The following is a 20,184-nucleotide window of genomic DNA, read 5'->3' on the forward strand; positions in this document are numbered from 1 at the left end:
TCACCTGGTACATCCGCGTTTTCAAAAAGAATAAAATTCAGTGGTGTTTGTATTTTTATATAAAATTATTTCAGAATCTACCCATAGCACATTCCTGTTGAAGCTGAGTACATCTCTTTGATATTCAAATATTATATTCAAATATTTTAAGCGCAGAAAATCAATATGGGTCCTTATAATGATAGAATCTTTTTTGTCTTATTTTTGGATGAATATCTTCCCTACAAGCCATAAAATATATTTATTAAGTCCTATGTACCAGATTTATTCTACAAATGAGTAATATTATTTACTAGTCCGGTCAAAATAGACATTTCAAATAACGAAAAAAAGTATAATAACCAATTTTGTAGATAATTTTAAGATATATAATTTTTGTCGGGACTACTTTTTTGATAAAACTTACAGTTTTCGAAAAAAAAAACTCATATTTTGACCTTTGACCCCGAATAACTTTTTTAGCACACATGGGATTGATGGGGACTTTTCACACTTTATTTCTAATAGTGTACCCAAGGTCTCCACCAAAATTTAGCTCTGTCGGAATTTTCGTTATTTTACCACTATTTTTATGACTAATTTAACCGGAGTATTGCAATAGGGGAATCAAAAGACGTAATTAGCAACTTAAAAGAAACAGTCTGTGACTAATTATTCATGTTTATGTACAATGTAAATACCGATGCAACTAATCAATCCAGCGGAATTTTATCGTGGGATTCCACTGAATTTATTTCAGCGCGTTTTATTGGATTGGATCTCGAACTATAGCATGGCACATAAAATCTAAACCATAAAATGTATGCGGCGTTAAAGTTATATTGCCACCGCTTCTAGACGTGCAAATAGGCCAAGAAAATTGAGGTGGTCTACAAAATTAACGGCGCCAATAATACCAAAGTTTGTGTATGTATATAGTCCAAAAATGCTTTAGCCTGTTCCAGTTGATGAGTCAGCTTTGGCACCTCGATTGTGTAAGAAATGTTAAAGTTTTACATATTTCATCAGAGTTTTACACATGTGTTTAATTTGGATTTGCTGATACACAATAGATGTGTCATTTTCTTCCATGGTCCGCGATGCTAAAGATTGTGTTACGTTCTGGAGATCAAGGTGGCCTTGAACAATTGCATTTTGGCCTTGTCCAAATCAACAGTTTGGGAATAATGTACTGACGCATATTTCTACCAATCGCCTGGTTGAATCTACATTTTGTAGGCAATAAGACGTAAATTCTTAAATAATAAACTATTTCCAAATCCTTGGATTGGATAAGGTCAAAATGCTTATGTTCAGTGGGCTCCACGATCCACATACTTCAGTTAAGTGGATCTTTTTCTAAATCATCATTTATGCTGAAGAAATGATAAATATTGAACAAACAACAACTTCGACAGAAATAAGACGTCTCTTGAAACATAAGGTTTTCCTAATAAATAGAGTTTGTACGTGCCTCAAAAAGGAAGAGGAGAAATTAACCTTATTAAATTAGTTTCCACATAATAAAATAGTCGGTGGCTAGCAAGATCAAAAATGTTAGAAGCTAGCAGTTTTTTGGTAGTATAAGAGCTTTACTAACTGATTTCAGTTGTAATAATTTGTTGAGAATTAGTTTGATAACGTTTGCATTTGCGACAATTCGAAATATTATTCACTCTCTGCAGCAGCTCATAACTAACTATAGTAGAGTTATATTCTACCTATTACATTAATTCAAATGTAGTCTATAAATTATTCTGAACTGAATCTGTAAAATAAGCCATGGCCTAAATGTTGTTTTATCTAGAACAGATAAATAAAGTATAATAAACTTTGGGTTGCCCCTCGTAAATTTAAGGATAATCACCTTACCCAGCTTTTAAATCCAATAAATTAGTAATATCTCGGTAGCGTTATATTGTTCTATCAGATTATTATTGAATTATTGCCAGTAAATTGGCTGTTTTAATTTCATACCGCTCCTTTACCGCGAGTGTCTATGTATAGTATTATTAAGTCAATTTTTAATATATTGATAGCTGAAACTGTGATTAAAATGGAAATACAAAACTTAAAAGTGTTATTTAAAGAATTCATTTGCTAATATGACGAATTAAAGCACAACTTATAGAAATTAAAGGAATCCAAGTTCTTAACGACGCCATCTGTTGTATAAGAAACTTACCAATATATATTACCGCGGATTGTTACCTGTTTCACAGTCAACTACTTTTTTAATGAAATTCTAAAAATATAGTTAAGGAAACATAGTACAGTTTTCAAGGTGTTAAACAAATGTTTTGCTTTAATCATAATAAACAATGCCTGCTTTTAAGTGCATGCCTGACATCTAGCGACGGCAACACTTATTATGAGGAAGTTTGATGCAGACATCTATAATGTATAAAAGTTAATGGATCTATATTTTTTAGAACGCTGTTTTAAATTACAAAGAACTATTTAAATTTCCGTTAAATGTCAATAGTTTGTCCTACGTGATGCAGATGGCACCATTACAAAAGTGCTTTTTTATATAAGCATATGAAATAACGCTGCCTCAAAATTTCACCACTTTCAAATTTTTGTTTACTTCACATTCTTCAATAAATTAATGCAAATCGTACTTACTTAGGTAATACATGTCGAGGCTGTCCAAATCATCCGGATTTATTTCTTTGGTTTCGGTAAACTTTGCCCAAGCTAGAAGGAAATTGTTCACTGTTAAAGTATAATATAAAGGATTGCTTACTCCATAATTAAAAATATTTTAGTCATAAATGCTATTTACTAACACAATATTTAGGAATATATAAATCTGATAATTCTAGAATTAATGTTTTAATGAAATATGCAGTAGGTATTTTTTTTATTCAACTTACTTTTTTTCAGGAATCCCAAGCACCCGTTGGTACTTTTCTTTTCCTTTTCAATCAGTTCTGGTTCTGAGTTTTCCATATTGCTCATTTCTATTTGCTCTTCCGAAACTTCATTCTTGTGGCCCTGAAATAAAAAACCTTAACATAAACTTCTCTTTGACTATACAGGGTGTCCGCAAATTTCACAGACAACGTTTGACTGCATATTCGTCGTCGAAAATAAAACTAATTTAATTAATAACTTCATAACCCTTTTACCGATCGCGCTAAAATTTATGACATTAATTTGGATTATTATGGCGTATTATTTCTTAAAACTTGTAACTCAAAAACCAAAACTTTTTTTTCGTAGATCGTATTTATTTATCGTCGTGAATATACAGTTAAACGTTGTCGGTGAAATTTGCGGACACCCTGTATATATTTTAATATTATATCTCGCATTTTTACTGTGTTGTAATTGTTATTATATTTATTCAAACAAAATTAAAAATATTTTCTAAAAAATGATAAATCACATTTTACTTCTTTTTTCCACTTGGATAGATACACATGGCACATGTATATGCTCTTTGTTTATGAGTCTTGTCAATGCGATGGTCACCAAAGTGTCATACTTAACTCAGAAAGATATCCCAATCACTGAGTGCCCCACCATCAAATCTGTGCAAATGTCGAAAGACTCCTTGGAGAAAGTGGTAGTTTTCTCCACAATGAGGTTTTAGGGGTAATATTTTGTGGGAATTTATATTCATATCCATAAATTGTCGTTTTCTTATAACCCGCACGAAAAAGGCGTTGGTGGTTAAGTCTGTAGATCTTCTGGCCATATAGTTATGCCCCTTCTATATGCATATAACGAGCTGCTAAGAAAAGGTGATCTCCAAGATAGTTACGACCTATAGTGAGTTACAAGGCTTGCCATCATCTTGTTGGAAGCCAGCAGCACCCATCATTTTGAAGAAAGTGCTCCGCAAATCCTCAAAACTTGGGTTATTTGTGATTATGCTTAAGAATTGTAACGTCGCGTCGTGGGAGAGCTGGTCCATATACTGGATTCCAAAACCCTACCTCTATATTCTCCAACTAGCTGAATACCAATCTGAGGTCAGTTGGTACCGCCAACCATGATTTTCGAGAAAATGTCCACATAACGCATAAAGAAACGGTGTTCGCTATAGTCACCTAAGTTCTAGCGGAAATAATCCATTGAGAACCCATAAAGTTCAGTTTCAGGGCAGTGAAGATGAATAAATAACGTGGGATGGAAAGAAACATCCCCAAACGTGTCCCCAATCAGTGTGAGTTAAATGATCTTATTCGCACCCTGGATTTACCAAAAGACGGAACTATGTTGAGCTAGAGAATCAAAAAATAAAAATTTTCCTTTTGAAGAAACCCAATCTTCTGTGTAACGATGAAACAAGTTTTCGAAAATATTTTCCTTCAGATGAAGGGGGGATAGAAAGGCAACATAATGGGATGCCTAAACTTTTAAAGCTTTTTAAATAAAACAAACTTTATTAACATTCTACATCTTTATTCTTCATGTTTACATATTTCTTTCCCAACATAGTCAGTCTGGCGATGAACACATTTCTCCCAACGAGAGACCAGTTTGTTGATACCGTCAATGTAGAATGATTGCACCACTTCAGCACTATCAAAGTGAACTCCTGGAAGGTGTTCTTTAAGTTTTGGAAACAGATGAAAATCGGATAAGGCCAAGTCGGGATTATATGGAGGATGATTGATGACAGTGAACCCAAGGCGTTGGATTGTTGCAGATGTCGCAGGGCTCTTGTGGGGTCTGGGATTGTCATGTTCTTCGAATTCGTGCTTTCAATTATCTGAGGGTCTCGCAATACCTTGCAAAGTTGCCTTTAGGCATGAATTTCAAATGCACCACACCTTGAACATCTCAGAACACTGCGGGCATGACTTTGCCTGCTGATGGCATGGTTTTGAACTTTTTTGGCGTCGATTATCCTTTATGGCGGAACTTCCTTGATACTCTCTTGTTTTCGGAGTCAAAATCACATCTTTCATCACCTGTTATAAAGTTGTTAAGGAATCCATCACTCTCATGCTCAAAACCCAAAAGAAATTCTTGACAGATGTTCAGTCTCTGTTGTCGATACAATCAACACCGTATACAGCTTTTATTCTTCTATGGATTTCAATTGGAGGCGCGTTTTTTGCGGTTACAAAACTCCATTACAGCACGCTTGCTTCTCACTCACCGGCATAGTTACGTTGCACACCGCCATGTTACACGCTACAATTTAGAGCCCTCTAGCGATAAAGGGTTGGAACTTGCGACAACGAAGCGCGAAAGTCGACCGAGTAATATGCATAGCATGTAATACCTCAACCGATATTGAACAGAATAAAAAATTCGAAGGCATTACTTTTCAGCATGCCCTCGTATACCTTGCTAATGATTTTTGGCTTAAGGTAATCGAGGAACAATCTCCTTAAATTATAACAAAGATTTAGGAAATAAGGTTTTACCCTATCTGTCATCTATTCACAGTAAATGTAGTTTTTCAATTTATTTCTACGATTTTAAAACAATAATCTAGTAAAGTATTTGCTTGACAGAAGGGAGTTCAAAACTGAACAAAACATATCCGTTTTTTCCCATCGCATTAATAACTGTCATAATATTAATTGTTTTTGTTAGTAATTAATATGAGTTTATTGTCGACTTAAATAAAGCATCTGTTTAAACCAACGGCAATCAAACTATCAACGAATCTCATTAAAATATTAAATATTTAGCATGCTTTATAAAACTTAGTATTAGTTATCATAAAATTATTGTGTAAACGTTTTATACTACCCATTCAATTCGTTTCAAGTAGTAAACTCTAAAGAGTAATGAAATACAAATTTTATTGTTATACATACTTCAATTTTGTTTGTTTTGTTTGTAGTAATTTCTGTCTTTACATTATATTGAAATTATATCAATAAAGATTTTACTATGCGAAAAACAATAACTTTATGAATGAAAGAATAAGATTACTTCGGATTACAAAAAATTATTGTTTGTCTAGTTGTTCCAAATTTTAATTAGAAGACATAACTTACCTATAATAATTATTCTTATTAATAAAAACCTAAAAATTAATTTCATATAATTTAACACATCAGCCGCGATCAGCGGTTTCGTACACTAACATGCTACTCTATTTTTGGTGAAATGAATTACAAATACTGAGCCATTGTGTTCATATTATCCACCCGCTGTAGCAGTGTATGTTTAGGTCCAATAGTAATTTGGCGTGATGCCACATGTGTAGTGGTTAGAAGTATATAAATAATTTCATGTATCTATGGCATACCAGAAGCTTTCTTTCGAACGAGTAGTACATTTTTTATCATATGAGGTCACCATAATAAAAAATTGTGTATATAACTTTCTGTAAAACATGATAAGAAGTTTCGTTTCAACTACGTCTCGAGTGGCTTTCCTGCTAACCAGTTTTGAAGTAATGGTTATTTTTCTTGGCTTTGCCACTTTCTATAATTATAGAAGACTCATTTAAAACAACTTCACTTCCCAATGTCTTGGAAAGTAGCATCTGTTATACCAATATTTAAAAAGGATAATAAGTTTATCTGCTCCCACTATAGTAAATAGACTATTAATGCATTGTTTTTAAGGGGGTAAATGGATTTTACCGTAGAAGTGGAAGTTGCTATGGACAACGGGAGGTAAGTGAGGTGACTCACCTCCTTACGGAAAAAAGCGATTTCGAGTTATAAATGCATATTTTATGAACAAATAAATAGAAATATTTGATGAACATTACATTTTATTAATTATTATTATGAACGAATATTTATAGTAATTATACAGTTATTACATCTAGTAACATTTATAAAATCTGGATAATTATTTCCCTCGCGTTTGCTAATTGACACATTTTTCTCAAAATGATTTGGCTGCTCCATTTCAGTCACCGGAAGCTCAATACTATCTGACTGATCCATTAAAACAGCATGATGCGACGGACTACTAGAACCTGGAGTTGAGGTGTCATTGTAAAGAATCCTGTTGGCTATTTCATTTTTGTTACATAAACTCAGTAACATAACTTTCTGCAATTGTGGCTGATTTCCACCCACCACGTCTCTTGATTGCTAATACATCAACTTCTGTATTAGCCAGTAACGTTGCCGATGTTCTTCGGAATGAATGGCCTGTTGTATATGTTTCAGGATGTTCTAGTTTCAAAAACTGTGCAATCTTATTAGGAAAGAGTATTCCTGCTGACTGGTTGTAACATCTACCTGCTTATAGCGCATAAAAAGGCGTGAAAATTTCGTTTTAATTTCCAATCTAATCTTGATATATTTCTTGAGAATTTCTAGGTGAGAAACAGAACCTAGACGAGAAGTAATTGTTAGCGTACGTGACATACCATTTTTAGAATCTGGAATTGTAACTACAATAATGTCATCGAAATTTTTGAAATTGACGTTGTCCAAAGTAAGTTTGTATAAAACATCAGGACAGCATCCTCTTGCAATGCCTAAGACCGTCACTATCTTCATTAGCAAATATGTGTTATCGGATGCCTGAACGAGAAAATCGTTGACTTGTTCTCTTGTAAAAACGTTTGACTTTTTAGGTGTATAGCCGTCATTCTTACGTTCCAAAAATGCTCTCAGCTTGGGCTATTTTGATATATCCACGTTCTCCTCTTGACTTAATCATTGAGTATTCACTCCACAAACTCGCCGGTCTTTAAAGTTCTTGACTTCATGAAATAAGTATGCTAGCATAGAAATGACATTATATAAAGCAAATTTTTACTTACGTTAAATTTTAGATACCAAAAAATATTTAGGAAACGTTGAAATTCTTAATAAGTTCGACATAACAATATACAACATTAAATATAACATCAATTACTAGTAAATAACAAGAGAAAGAAACAGAAATTGACTAACAATGTCGAACACGTGGAGTGAAATAAAGTGAGGTTAAATGTTAAATAAAATTCAAAATTGACATTCTACAATTCTTAGGATTACCAACTAAGTCAAAACAAAAATTTTTAAAGTTAAACTACCAATATACTAATAACAAACTATCAGCTGTGAATTAATGAGATTCCCAAAGATACTTGAATAAAGGTTTAAAATTACAATTTAAATTGACTTTAGTATTAACAGAGTTATTAAGGTTCCTTTTAATTTCTCTTAGAATTTCTAAGTCTTCCAATAAATTAAATAAAATAAAATTAATTTATTGGAAGAGAGAAATTGCTTGAATGGAGTAGGAAACTTTTTATCGGGAAGAAAGTTTAGCGTCAGAGTTGGTGATTCGTATTCTGATACACTAAACATCGATAATGGCGTTCCTCGGGGATCTGTATTGGATTTCACTATTATTTTTAATCTACTTATCCGGTCTAACTAGTTTGACACAGTACAGATGTTCTCAATATGAGTCAGACTGTATTTCAAGCCTTATTTAAAAATGGTGTAGTGATTGCTTGATACCTAGCAAATGCATTACACTTGGTTTGGGTAGTTCTAACTTAAACCTGTTTATTTCGTCAATAATATCGTTGATCCTGTGGTTAGTTCACAGAATGATCTTGGAATTGTTGTGTCTGATGACCTATCCTGGTAAAACCACATAAGTTCCAGCTGCAAGAAAGCTATGAATGCGCTGCATGTGTTTTGCAAAGTATTTTTCCATCCACAATAATTTTTGTAAGACTAATGTTAAACCAATAATTGAATATGGCTGTGGTGTTTGGTGTCCAATATTTGCGTGTTTGCGTGAGATAAGAATGAAATTGTGTGTAAATGAAAATTCATTAAACCTAATTAAATTTTATTTTGTTGCAACTAAAGGGTGTGTCAAAAGTACGGAGAGCGTGTAGCTGCGACTATGCGCAAATTACGTGGAATTTTCGGTAGAAGGATAGCCCCGAATGAAACAACTGGGAAAATATTAGTTTGTCAAATTTGAACAAACAGGAAGATTAAGCTGACCCAGGAAGTGAAATCAGGTGATCATTTAATGCGCGGACATTCGTTGATTGGATGTTGGAGAATCGACAAGTGGACGATGATTTTGCTAAGAAAATCATCATTTCCATCTTAGTGGATATGCGAATAAGCAAAACTGTGGAATATTGAGGCAGAGACAATCCTCAGGTCATTCAAGAATGACCACTGCATACTCAAAAAGTGACAGTGTGGTGTGGATTTTACGCTACTGGGTGATTGGTCCGATCTTTTTTGAAAATGAGGCTGGAAATGCAGTAACTGTCAATAAAGAACAATACCGAGAGATGCTATTGAACTTTTTGTGGCATCATTTGGACGGCATGGATTTTGGATATGTGGTTCCAGCAGGATGGTGCCGCCTGCCATACATCTGTCCGAAATTCTCTTTCATATTTAATGGCAATGTCTACTATTTAAAAACAAGTAAAAACTTTGCCAACTTTTTAATTAATAAAATATTTTCGCTCATATAAAATCCTGCGTTTCTTTTGGGGTGCCGTCTATTTATTCCTAAACAATATTTGTTTTAATTTTCTTATTTCAGATTATATTATACTAAACTGAACTATTATCAAACACCGAACGGCATATTTCAATACTTGAGGTTCTCCTTTTGTAAAATAATGTTACTTTGCTGTTATTTTCTTTAATACCTGACAACACACACACAATGGTTATTTGGCAGACGATATATGTGACTTTTGATTTTTGGAAACGGAGCAATTAATTTAAATTAACTTATAAAGCACTTGTTGACATGTTTAGTCGTCAGTTAACTGTGATGAATTGGAAAAAGTGGCTGGCAAGTCTCAAAAACGGCACTGATTAATTTTGGTGAAATAAGAGAAATGTACCAGCAATTAGTATTTATCACTTACGTTTATATTTTAGAACAATTGTATATATTCCCTTTGTTTAATGTATATTGTTGAAGTTTATTTCCCTGGCAACAATTTTTATTATCGCAAAACATAGTTGTAAAAATATTTTTTTCTTTTATTGTCTCGCGCAGACACAGTCCGGCATAAAAATGGTGGTTATTTCTAGAAACAATAAATTTTGTTATATACCAGATATTTCTTAGTATGCATGTTTGAAAATGTCAATAGCTTCACACATTATATATTGTACTAGTTTTTAACTTTTCTAAACTAACTTATAATACAAAATCCTATGTTATGCCTTAAATGTCGTAACTAACATAAAATACAAAATGCAAAACTTTTGCATTTACTTGCACGTATTGTATTGAAAAGCTTGTTTCGTTACATCTTCTTATCATATTTCGTATTAGAACTTGGTATGCATTTTTACGAAATATACAGGGTCTTAGAAGTTTCACTGCCTTAATTTTAACAGACGATAGAATACACTAAAATAAACAAAAAAAACTTATATGACATGGGTCCTAAACAAAATCATTTCCGAGAAAAAAAATATCAAAATCTGCAACTTTACGTACAAAAGTTCGATTAATTAAGTAATATTGACATAACTGTGTGCATAGAATGCCATAAAATACAATGTTTGTCACTTTTTTTAACTTCTTTATGCTTCATCTGAATGAAGAAATTGATTGGTATATCAACAATTGTTTGAAGAGATCGGCTTAACTTTTATATACAAAAAACTGAAAAAATCATGTATTAGATATACCTTTTTTATTTGCAACATTACTAAATTTTACAAATTTAAATAAAACATGTTAATTATCACCCAACAAAAATATATATTTTTTTCATTGAAAATTAACTATCGGCAAAAGACGAAGGTAAAAAATCGACAAAAATAGCTAAATTTGAACAGTATATCAGCCAATTTTCTATTGCAGAATCTTTTTTCATAGCTCATTTTTACAGTTAGAATCCTTATTTTATTTTCTCTTAAGCAATTGCTGTAGTGCTAAGCTCAGAAAACGTTATAAAACGTAAAAAATTAGGGATTTTCTGCATTGTTTGCAGACTTATTTATGTTTACATTTAGAATTAAAGTTTTTGTAATGTTAAAAGAGTTGGGAAAATTAGTTTTTTATAAAAAAGTACTCCTGTATTCTTTTCAATTTCGTCTAGTTGAAAAAATTAAAAATCTTGTCACCCCTTTCTCAAAAATACACCCCTAAATTTAATAGCATTTTGTAATTTTTATCACATTTAGGCGATAAAACGGTATTGTTCCTTACTAAATTACACAGTCATTGGCCTAAAACTAATGTATTGTTATTGGTTGAAATGAGTAAATAAAAATAATTTTCACTACACCCATTCTACGTACAATTTTGAATTTTCACGGTCTAAATTAATTTTATACTCATATTTTCGTCGGAATTTCGATAGATATAAGAAGAAGACTTCTAAAAATAACCGTTTCTGGACCAGGTTTATATATTTTACTCTTTGGCCAGAGAGGTTGACTGGCTTTGAAGCGTGGTCTATTTTTGTAAATACTTAATCAGAAAACAAAATACTTTCAGTGTTTGTATGCAGTATTGACTTAAAATAACTTGTAAATTGTTGTCATAATTTTTTTATTACTTGCGTGCAAATTTACTACATTTATTAGAGAAATGTATAATCATAACAGTATAGGATTTTATGAACACTAACCTTGTTTTCCACGGCAACACTGACAAATTGAGTAACAGACTTGACACCACCAGTATTTTCCTCTATATCTTTTGAAGGAGAAGAAATTTTGAAAAACTTTTTTAATAAAAGTTGTTAAAAAAATGAACTTCTTTACAAGATGTGTTATGAAATTTTGGTACTAAAATTTGGGGTTACTATTAACTGTACGTAAAATTTAAGAAAACTGTCAGAACAGCATGTCTCAAAAACTAGAAGTATCCATTGTTGTTTTACATTCAATTTTCGTAACTGTAGATACACTGTTTATGTACCTTTAATTCAAAACAAAATTTATGCGCTACGTGGAGTAAAAATACAAAAAGATACATCTTCATCTTCTTCATCTTCATCATCTAGTGGTTGGTTCTTTAAAAGTCCCATAGCACTGCGGCCTAATTAGGCCTATTGTGCGTCCCACTACTAGTCCTATTCAGCAAGTAGATTTGTCCTTTTTACAAAGTCCAAAAGCTTCCTTGCTGACACTTCTCTCAGCTCCTTGGGTTCCAAATAGGGTCTCCCAAGGAGCGCCATTCTGCTACGTGCAAATCCCGGGCACTCGCCCAGGATATGCAGAGAAGTTTCATCCGCCGATTCACATCCTCGGCAGACCGGACTGTCTACAAGCTTTAGTCTATGTAGATGTTTCTTAAAGTGACAGTGTCCCGTTATGAGTCCTGTCACTCTCCTGAGCCGGATTCTATTCAAGCTCAGTAACTCAATCGCTCTTCCATTCGAAGGATACTCCATAAGCTCCTTGGAATGGCTATGTCCTGGCCTTGAAGTCCAGTATTTCCTATGTTCTGTCTCTGTCCATTTGCCCATAGCCCGCCTGACCACACTGGGAGATGTGCCACAGAAGGGCTCCGGGCCAATGAACACTGTTTCGGATCCCTTCCTCGCAAGTTCATCCGCTTTCTCATTTCCACAAATGCCTTTGTGCCCTGGCACCCAACACAGTCTGACTGTATTGTTGGTGGCCAGTTCAGTTAGCATTTGTAAACAGTCCCACACCAGTTTTGAACTTACCTTGTGTGCGGCTAAAGCTTTAATTGCAGCTTGACTATCAGAGAATATATATATGAGTTTACGTCTATAACCTCTACGTACATTCTCTGCCAGACACGCCATTATTGCGAAGATTTCTGCTTGGAATACAGTAGGGAACTCCCCCAGACTGTAGCTTGCACTCCATCTGGGTCTGAGTCCATATATTCCTGCACCCGTCCCTCTGGTCATTTTGGAGCCATCTGTAAACCATACTAGGCTCCACCTTTCCAGGGTATTAAACCTTTCCTCCCACTCGCTTTGATCCTCTATTCGAGTCTCAAATGGCTTGTGGAAGTGAAACTTTGGAACCATCTTGTCGGATACCATCCCAAGAATTGGTTCCGACATAGATGTATCTTTGATCCTGGAGTGGGAACCACCCCTCCAGTCATTATTATTCCTGAGTCGATATGCTGCTAGCCGCGCTTCTCTCTCCACCACTATATGCAGCGGTGGCAGATTTAGCATGACTTCTAGTGCAGCTGTCGGGGTCGATGCCATCGCCCCCGTTATACCTAAACAGGCCAATCTCTGAATTCTATTCAGTTTTTCCTTCGCTGTGGTCTGTTGTGTTTTCTGCCACCATACCACAGCGCCGTAAAGAATCCTGGGTCTTACTATCGACGTATACAACCAGTGTGACATCTTTGGTTTCAGTCCCCAGGTTTTCCCAATAAGGCGGCGGCATACACACAATGTCTGCTTCGCCTTACTCACCACTTTTTCCAAGTGCGCATTCCAGGTAAGCTTATTATCCAGTATCACTCCTAGATATTTTACTTCCCTGGAAAATGTAATGCCCCTCTCCCCTATTATAGGTTCAGAGAGTCCAGTTAAATTTCTTCTCCTAGTGAAGGGTACTACGACCGTTTTGTCAGGGTTTACTGACACAAAAAGATACATAAAAAATTAACAGTCAAAAGAAATACAAAATAAAAATCGATTAATAAAGTTTCACCCAGTACTTTTAATCAAATATCAAGTGATTGCCAAGGTAATCTGACAGAAATAGACATAGTATCTATTTGATATTTCTCTCCTTGGTCAAATTGTATAAAATAACTATAATTAATAAATTAATTGCGATAAGTTCAGGATATGTAATGCAAAACATAGTTCATATTACCTCTGGACTAAAATGCTTTTTTTGAATTATAAGGGGAGGCTTTCTTATAAAGTTTTTATCTAGGACGCTTCGTTAAAAAGATACAGGGTTTTAAACTTCAAGAAATAATTTGAATTTTTTTAAATAAATTAAAGACTAGTAAGTGAAATTATTTGAAATTGGGCACATGTATTTATGTAAACATTCTCCAAAATCTGAGGGCTTTTCCTAAAATTTACATGCTCCAGCAACGTATCGGTGGGCATATTTTTCTGAATAAAATAGTACGCCACTACTTTACGGTATCAACCATGATATTTTCGAATTCGTCTTTCAATTTTCTACAAATTACTACCCTTTTATGTTTTTCGAAAAAAACCTGATTTTCGAGTAAAACTTAAGAAACGAATTGAGAACACTTCGATATTCGAATATAATGTTTTTTTTTAATTACATAGTGGACTGCGATAAGAACTTAGACATTCTGAGCACATAGAATAAATAATGCTTTTTATCAGATTCAAGCAACAATAAATTTCGAACAAATTACATTTACGTTACTAAAAGATATCGGTCCTGTGTTCGTGGAAATGGAGGTATCTTTGAACATTTATTCAAATAAAATCATTAAAATGATGACTAATGTTATTAATTTCTTTATTCGAATAAATAACCGAATGATTAGAGCTTGTCATGTTATTTAAGTAGAAGTGTTTTCCGTTGGATTTTTAAGTTTTACTCGAAAATCAGGCTTTTTTCGAAAAACATAAGAGTAGTAATTTGTAAAAAATTGAAAGGCGAATCCGAATATCATGATTGTTACCGCAAAGCAGTGGCGTAGTATTTTATTTAAAAAATATGCCACCGATGTATGTAAATTTTAGAAAAAGCCCTCAGATTTTGGACAATGTTTACATAAATATACATGTGGCCAATTTCAAACTATTTCACTAACTAGTTTTTAAATTATTTAAAAAAATTAAAAATATTTTTTGAAGTTTAACACCCTGTATCTTTTTAACGAAGCGTCCTAGACAAAAATTTTATAGGAAAGACCCCCTTTAAAATTCACCAAAGAATAAGGGGTTTCATTTCTGGTCATCATTTGTGAATCACCCTGTACATATACCTGGGATATAATTTTGCCTGTGCAGTAATTATAACCATACTTGTCATTGTCATATTTCTCACAATTAGGTGAAAAAGAATAACGTTCCTATTCTTTAATTTGTAGTAAACAGGACCTTTAATTTTTTATTAAATATTTCTATACAGGCAAACTTTTTAATATTATTTATCATTGAAATACCATTTAACTTATTTTATTTATGCTAATATGCACCACATAAATATTAAACGCTGCACGATTCAAACTTCACATAACCTCAAAACCCGTTTATAAAACTTAACGGCGCATCATATGTTTCTTTTTGTCAACGGCTAGCCCGCGCAAACAAATCAAATTCAGGTTAGAACACCAACTTATTCCATTCTGAGAAGCAAATTTTCGTCACACAGTCGTACCTCATAAAAATTTTCATCCCAACTCATCTCGCCGATGATCTGTTTATTCACACCTGATTGGCCCGCCGGAATTTACAATTTCACAACATACGAAACGGTCTACCCGACACTTGGGAGATACTAACAAAATCTGAAATCTCCAGGTGGTATTGGAACGGTTCCAAGTTATTTTAAGCTGTCGACCGAGGAATAAAATTGTCACTTGGCTCATCAAAAAAACCTCTTTATTGACTTCACCCTTTCCCAGTATTAACCTCACTGATCTTTAGATGGTTGGACTAATAAATAGTTGTTTTATAGCTTTTAAAAATAGCTCTAGCGGAATGTAACGGCTCGACAGCTGGTACATTAGTACCTACTCTTTTTTGGTTGGGAGATTTGCCACGACTGAAAATTTGAAGAGGAATCAACAAATCATGGCTTCTAGCATGCTTGACATTCTATGAGGAAATATTTCTTTGTTGAATGTACATTTATTTACGAATTATTTGAGAAAAAGTGCTGCCTAATTTGTATCTAATAATCAGTACCTACAATTATTTAGTCCGCGAGAATCATTCACATTATTATGCACTATTTACGCAACAAAACAAAGATTCGTTTAATTAGCCTTAGAATAGAAGAGTTAGTGCTGGTAGCACCTCGCACAAAAGCTTCACTATACAGGGTGAGTCGGTAGAATTGCACCAAACTCCAGGAATGGATCCTACCCGTCGAAATTGTATATATTGTATTATTGCGAAATTACAAATAAAAAAAAATTAAATCAGAGTTCGAAGATCAAAAGTAGGATATTTGTTAATATCATTTTATGTTACAATAGTTTAACATTTGATTACACGTTTGTACGAACGTCAAAGAAACTTAACGTAAAAATTATTCTAATTATACAGGGTGTTAAAAAATAGTGTAAAATATTTCAGGAGGTAATAGTATGAACCAAAATAAGCAGAAAAATCTTAATAAACATGGGTCCGCAAAGTAACGGTTGCGGAGATTCGTTTTTCAAACATTTCATTTTATTAGGGATAACCCGACAAAGGAAGCTTTTAACAAACAAAAAACAAAGTTCCAGAAGAAGTTCAAAGTGCCCTCCGTCCATTTCCAAGCAGGCACGACATCTTCGTCTCAACGATATTCAAACTCTTTCGAAAACACCCTCCTTGGTTTGGATTTCTTGACACTTTTGATTAATCCGTAGCTGCAGTTCTTCCAGGCTATTTACAGGAGTACCATACACTAATGTCTTCAAATATCCCCAAACAAAGAAATCTAGAGGGTTCAGATCAGGCGATCTTGGAGGCCATAAAACAGGTCCGGCCCTTCCTACCCACCTATGTGGAAAAGTTTGGTGTAAATGATCTCTAACGGCCATGGAAAAATGAGCTGGAACACCATCATGCTGGAACCACATTTGTTGCCTCTGATTCAAAGGAATGTTCTCCAAAAACTCATACAGTGTGTTCTGCAGAAAGTTGAGGTAAGCAGCGCCTGTTAATCGGTTTGGTAAAACAACAGGACCTAGAAACCTGTCACCTATAATACCCATCCAAATGTTTAATGAAAAACGTGCCTGATGTCGAGATTCTATTAGAGCATGAGGATTTTCGTCGGCCCAAATATGCGTATTGTGAAAATTAAACATTCCATTTCTTGTGAACCCGGCCTCATCGGTAAAAAGAATGTTTGCAAGAAAACGAGGGTCTTCAGCATCATGACGTAGAAACCAACGGCGAAAAAACAAACGTGCTTGATGATCATTTATTGGATTTAAGGCCTGTACTCGTTGCACATGGTATGGATAAAGCAGTTGCTCGTGTAGGATTCTCCAAACAAGAGGACCACTAATTCCTACCTCGGCTAATATTCTCCGCACACTCGTACCTGGATTCTGCTCTACCAGTGCTAGAATTTCTTCTTCTGCTCTAGGAGTGGATACCGACCTTGGTCTTCCGGATAAATGGCACTGTTTGCTCAAGGAACCGGTATCACGCAATCTTTGGTGAATTCTTCCAAACATGCGTTGTGAAGGAATCTGGCGATTTGGATAAGCGTCAACATAAAGACGTCGCGCTTCGGTGGCGTTCCCATTAGCACGACCATACATGAAATGCATGTCTGTTAATTCTGCGTTAGAGTAACCAGCCATAACGAAAGAAAACTTGTGCACTGAGAACAACTGTCAAATACGTACTGTTTATTTCACTAAACATCAACCAACTATTATAAGAAAATACACAACGTTTTTGAAAAATAAAAAAAGGAGCTAAAAAACTAAAACATTCCATATCTCCGCAACCGTTACTTTGAGGACCCATGTTTATTGAGACTTTTCTGCTTATTTTGGTTCATACTATTACCTCCTTAAATATTTTACACTCTTTTTTTAACACCCTTTATATGTCGAAGTCGTAGGGCTAACTTGGGCGTTAGGTAATATCATTTAAAATAAAATGTTACAAATAAAGTACTCGATGTGTTTTATGACATTGACCAAAAGCCCGATAACGAATCCACGGTCAACAGCAAGGCAGTGTACTTACCTCTTCAATGCTCTTAATGAACCAATCAAATTCGTTATCTCCCAGGGATTCCCTTATAAAGTAATTATAAGGTAAATGCTATCTATCCTTTGACCGCGGCTACGTTGAGTGACCCGTAAGTCCCTCCAAACCCAAGCTTGCCATCATTAAACTCGGGAATAACGTAACCGGCTTAATTCATAAATAACTGTTCTAAGTTTTATGGTCTAGATACAATTTATAAAAGGGCATTCCCTGAGTAAAGAATTCTGGAATTTCCAAAGTCTGCAGGACTCGGCCTGTAGGAAAGACATCTCCGACTTATAAAATCTTTAGAAGATACGATACCTAAACACACTAAAAAATTTTGGCAGTATGTTTCTTCTCAGAAAGGTCGTGGTTCTTTTCCTAATTCCAACATGGATTTTTTCCACATAGATCTATTGAATCTAATTTAGTAATATACTCACAATATATTACAAGTGATATGGATAGCCAGACTCAGGTGGATGCCGTGTACACCGATTTTAGCAAAGCATTCGATAAAATTATCATAATATACTTATATGTAAATTGTCTGAAATTGGTGTACATGGTAACCTACTGAGATGGCTTAGCACTTATGTTTTCAACAGGTAGCAATTGGTAACTAATGGTGGTCACACATCTCCCTACTACGTTGCAATGTCAGGTGTTCCTCAGAGATCGCATTTGGGACCATTACTATTTTTAATCTATATCAACGATATCGGTCACTGTTTCAAATTTTGTAAATTTTTATTCTACGCAGACGATTTGAAAATTTACTCCCAAATAAATAATTCCGATAATTGTATTGCCTACCAGGAAGATTTAAACTCTTTCTTTGAATACTGTAAATTGAACAAGCTTCAATTAAAGTTAAGTAAATGTTTCTTTATTTGTTTTACCCGTAACCAAAATATATACTATAATAATTATAACTTTAATAAGAATATTTTAAATTACGCCGTGAATGGTGGTTTATGCACGATGGTGCGCCTCCGCATTTTAGTATGAATGTTCAGGAATTTTTAAACCAACAGTTTCCAAATCGATGGTTCCAAGTCGATAGTTTCATAGAAATAGTTCTGTTTGTTAAATTTTGCGTTGAACGAAATGAATAAATAATTTAATAAAGTGACAAAATTTTATTTCTTGTTTACAAAAAATCATCCAAATCTGAATACTGACCTATTTAATCACGGCCTACTATTAAAAGTTCCAAAAAATTCCTATTCCCTTGGCACCAATTTTATTTACTGCACGCATGTCTAAGTTAAGTCCTGGATGCTAAGACCCACTTTTGCAATCTAGGTTTAAACTAGAACAGTTTAATTTGCAGATTTGACGTAACACTCCATTGTTTGTCTGTCAAATCTAACAGTTAAACTTCAGTTCGGGTTTAAACCTAGGTTATAAAAGTTGGCTTTAAAGCAGTGGTAGCATAGCCTACCCGCAATTATAAAACCACATATTTTTGTTCTATTATCTCAAAAACGGACGATTTCTCGAAAAATTGACAAGAAAAGTGTAAAATTGTATTTGCTATTAAACTAGCACACCTTAATTGTAAATTAAGTTAGGGTTGAGAAAATTCATAAAATTTTAAGGGTGACCACCCCTAAACCACCCCTTATCGATTTTTTTGACATTTTCTGAGGCCAATATCTCCGCAACTGTAGGTACGAGAAAAAAAATTCATATGAAAAATCAACTTGTTTTGGTGTCCTCTAAACACATCCGTTGAGTTGTGATTCACCCAGTATAAGATAAAGGTAAAAAATTATAATAATTTCTATATAATGTGCAGAAAATTTCTATTATATGTTCATTTTGCCAACAACATATTTTAATTATTGTTCTCAAACAATTTTATTATATTGATAGTAAATTTCGTTTTGTTCCGTCTCAAAAGGTCTCCAAAATGCCATGTCGTGATAATATTAGTGAACAAAATATCCCTCTTATTTCTGATTGATAGAAGGTGCCTATAATAAATTAAAATTACCTGAATCACACCAATTTCCGCATTGCTGCACTGCACTGCTAGGCAATTTATCAACCACTTGTCAACTGCTGTGATTTATTGCCCAGTAGCCCAATGTAACTGTCTTTGTTTTCCTTTGCCCGCGCTCGCATTCTTCAACTGATCGTATACATGTCTACCACCTCCACGTTTAGTTCCACCAGACCTGTATATGGGTATGACTAAATAAATATGGGAACAAGTTTTTCAAATATTTCAATGCCGAGTTGTTGCGTCAGTGACCGAACCTGGTACATACTGTCAATCTGTTGGTTCTTCAATTGATATCGGAAATACTATTATGTTTAGTTAGCTTACTTTGGTCTCAGGAAATTGTGGTAGCTCCATGTACCCGGAATATCGGGGCACCCTGTATACACAAGAAAGTTACGTATCCACTTTGAGTAAAATCGCTTTTATT

General features: G+C 34.1%; 1 protein-coding gene across 1 annotated transcript in view; it reads right to left on the reverse strand.

Moving 5' to 3' along the window:
* The window catches only part of LOC108906696 (Kv channel-interacting protein 4-like), a 405,856-nt gene extending 390,582 nt beyond the window's left edge, over nucleotides 1-15,274 (reverse strand). The window contains exons 1-3 of the mRNA XM_018710032.1: nucleotides 15,195-15,274; nucleotides 2,859-2,979; nucleotides 2,608-2,679 (exon numbers count right to left, since the gene is read on the reverse strand). Coding sequence (XP_018565548.1) covers nucleotides 2,608-2,679; nucleotides 2,859-2,979; nucleotides 15,195-15,221 — 220 coding nt within the window. The 5' untranslated portion in view covers nucleotides 15,222-15,274. The remainder of the gene's footprint in view (nucleotides 1-2,607; nucleotides 2,680-2,858; nucleotides 2,980-15,194) is intronic.
* Nucleotides 15,275-20,184: the final 4,910 nt, after the last annotated feature.

Source organism: Anoplophora glabripennis, unplaced genomic scaffold (assembly GCF_000390285.2).
Source record: "Anoplophora glabripennis isolate ALB-LARVAE unplaced genomic scaffold, Agla_2.0 scaffold64, whole genome shotgun sequence".
NCBI classification, from domain to species: Eukaryota; Metazoa; Arthropoda; class Insecta; order Coleoptera; family Cerambycidae; genus Anoplophora; species Anoplophora glabripennis.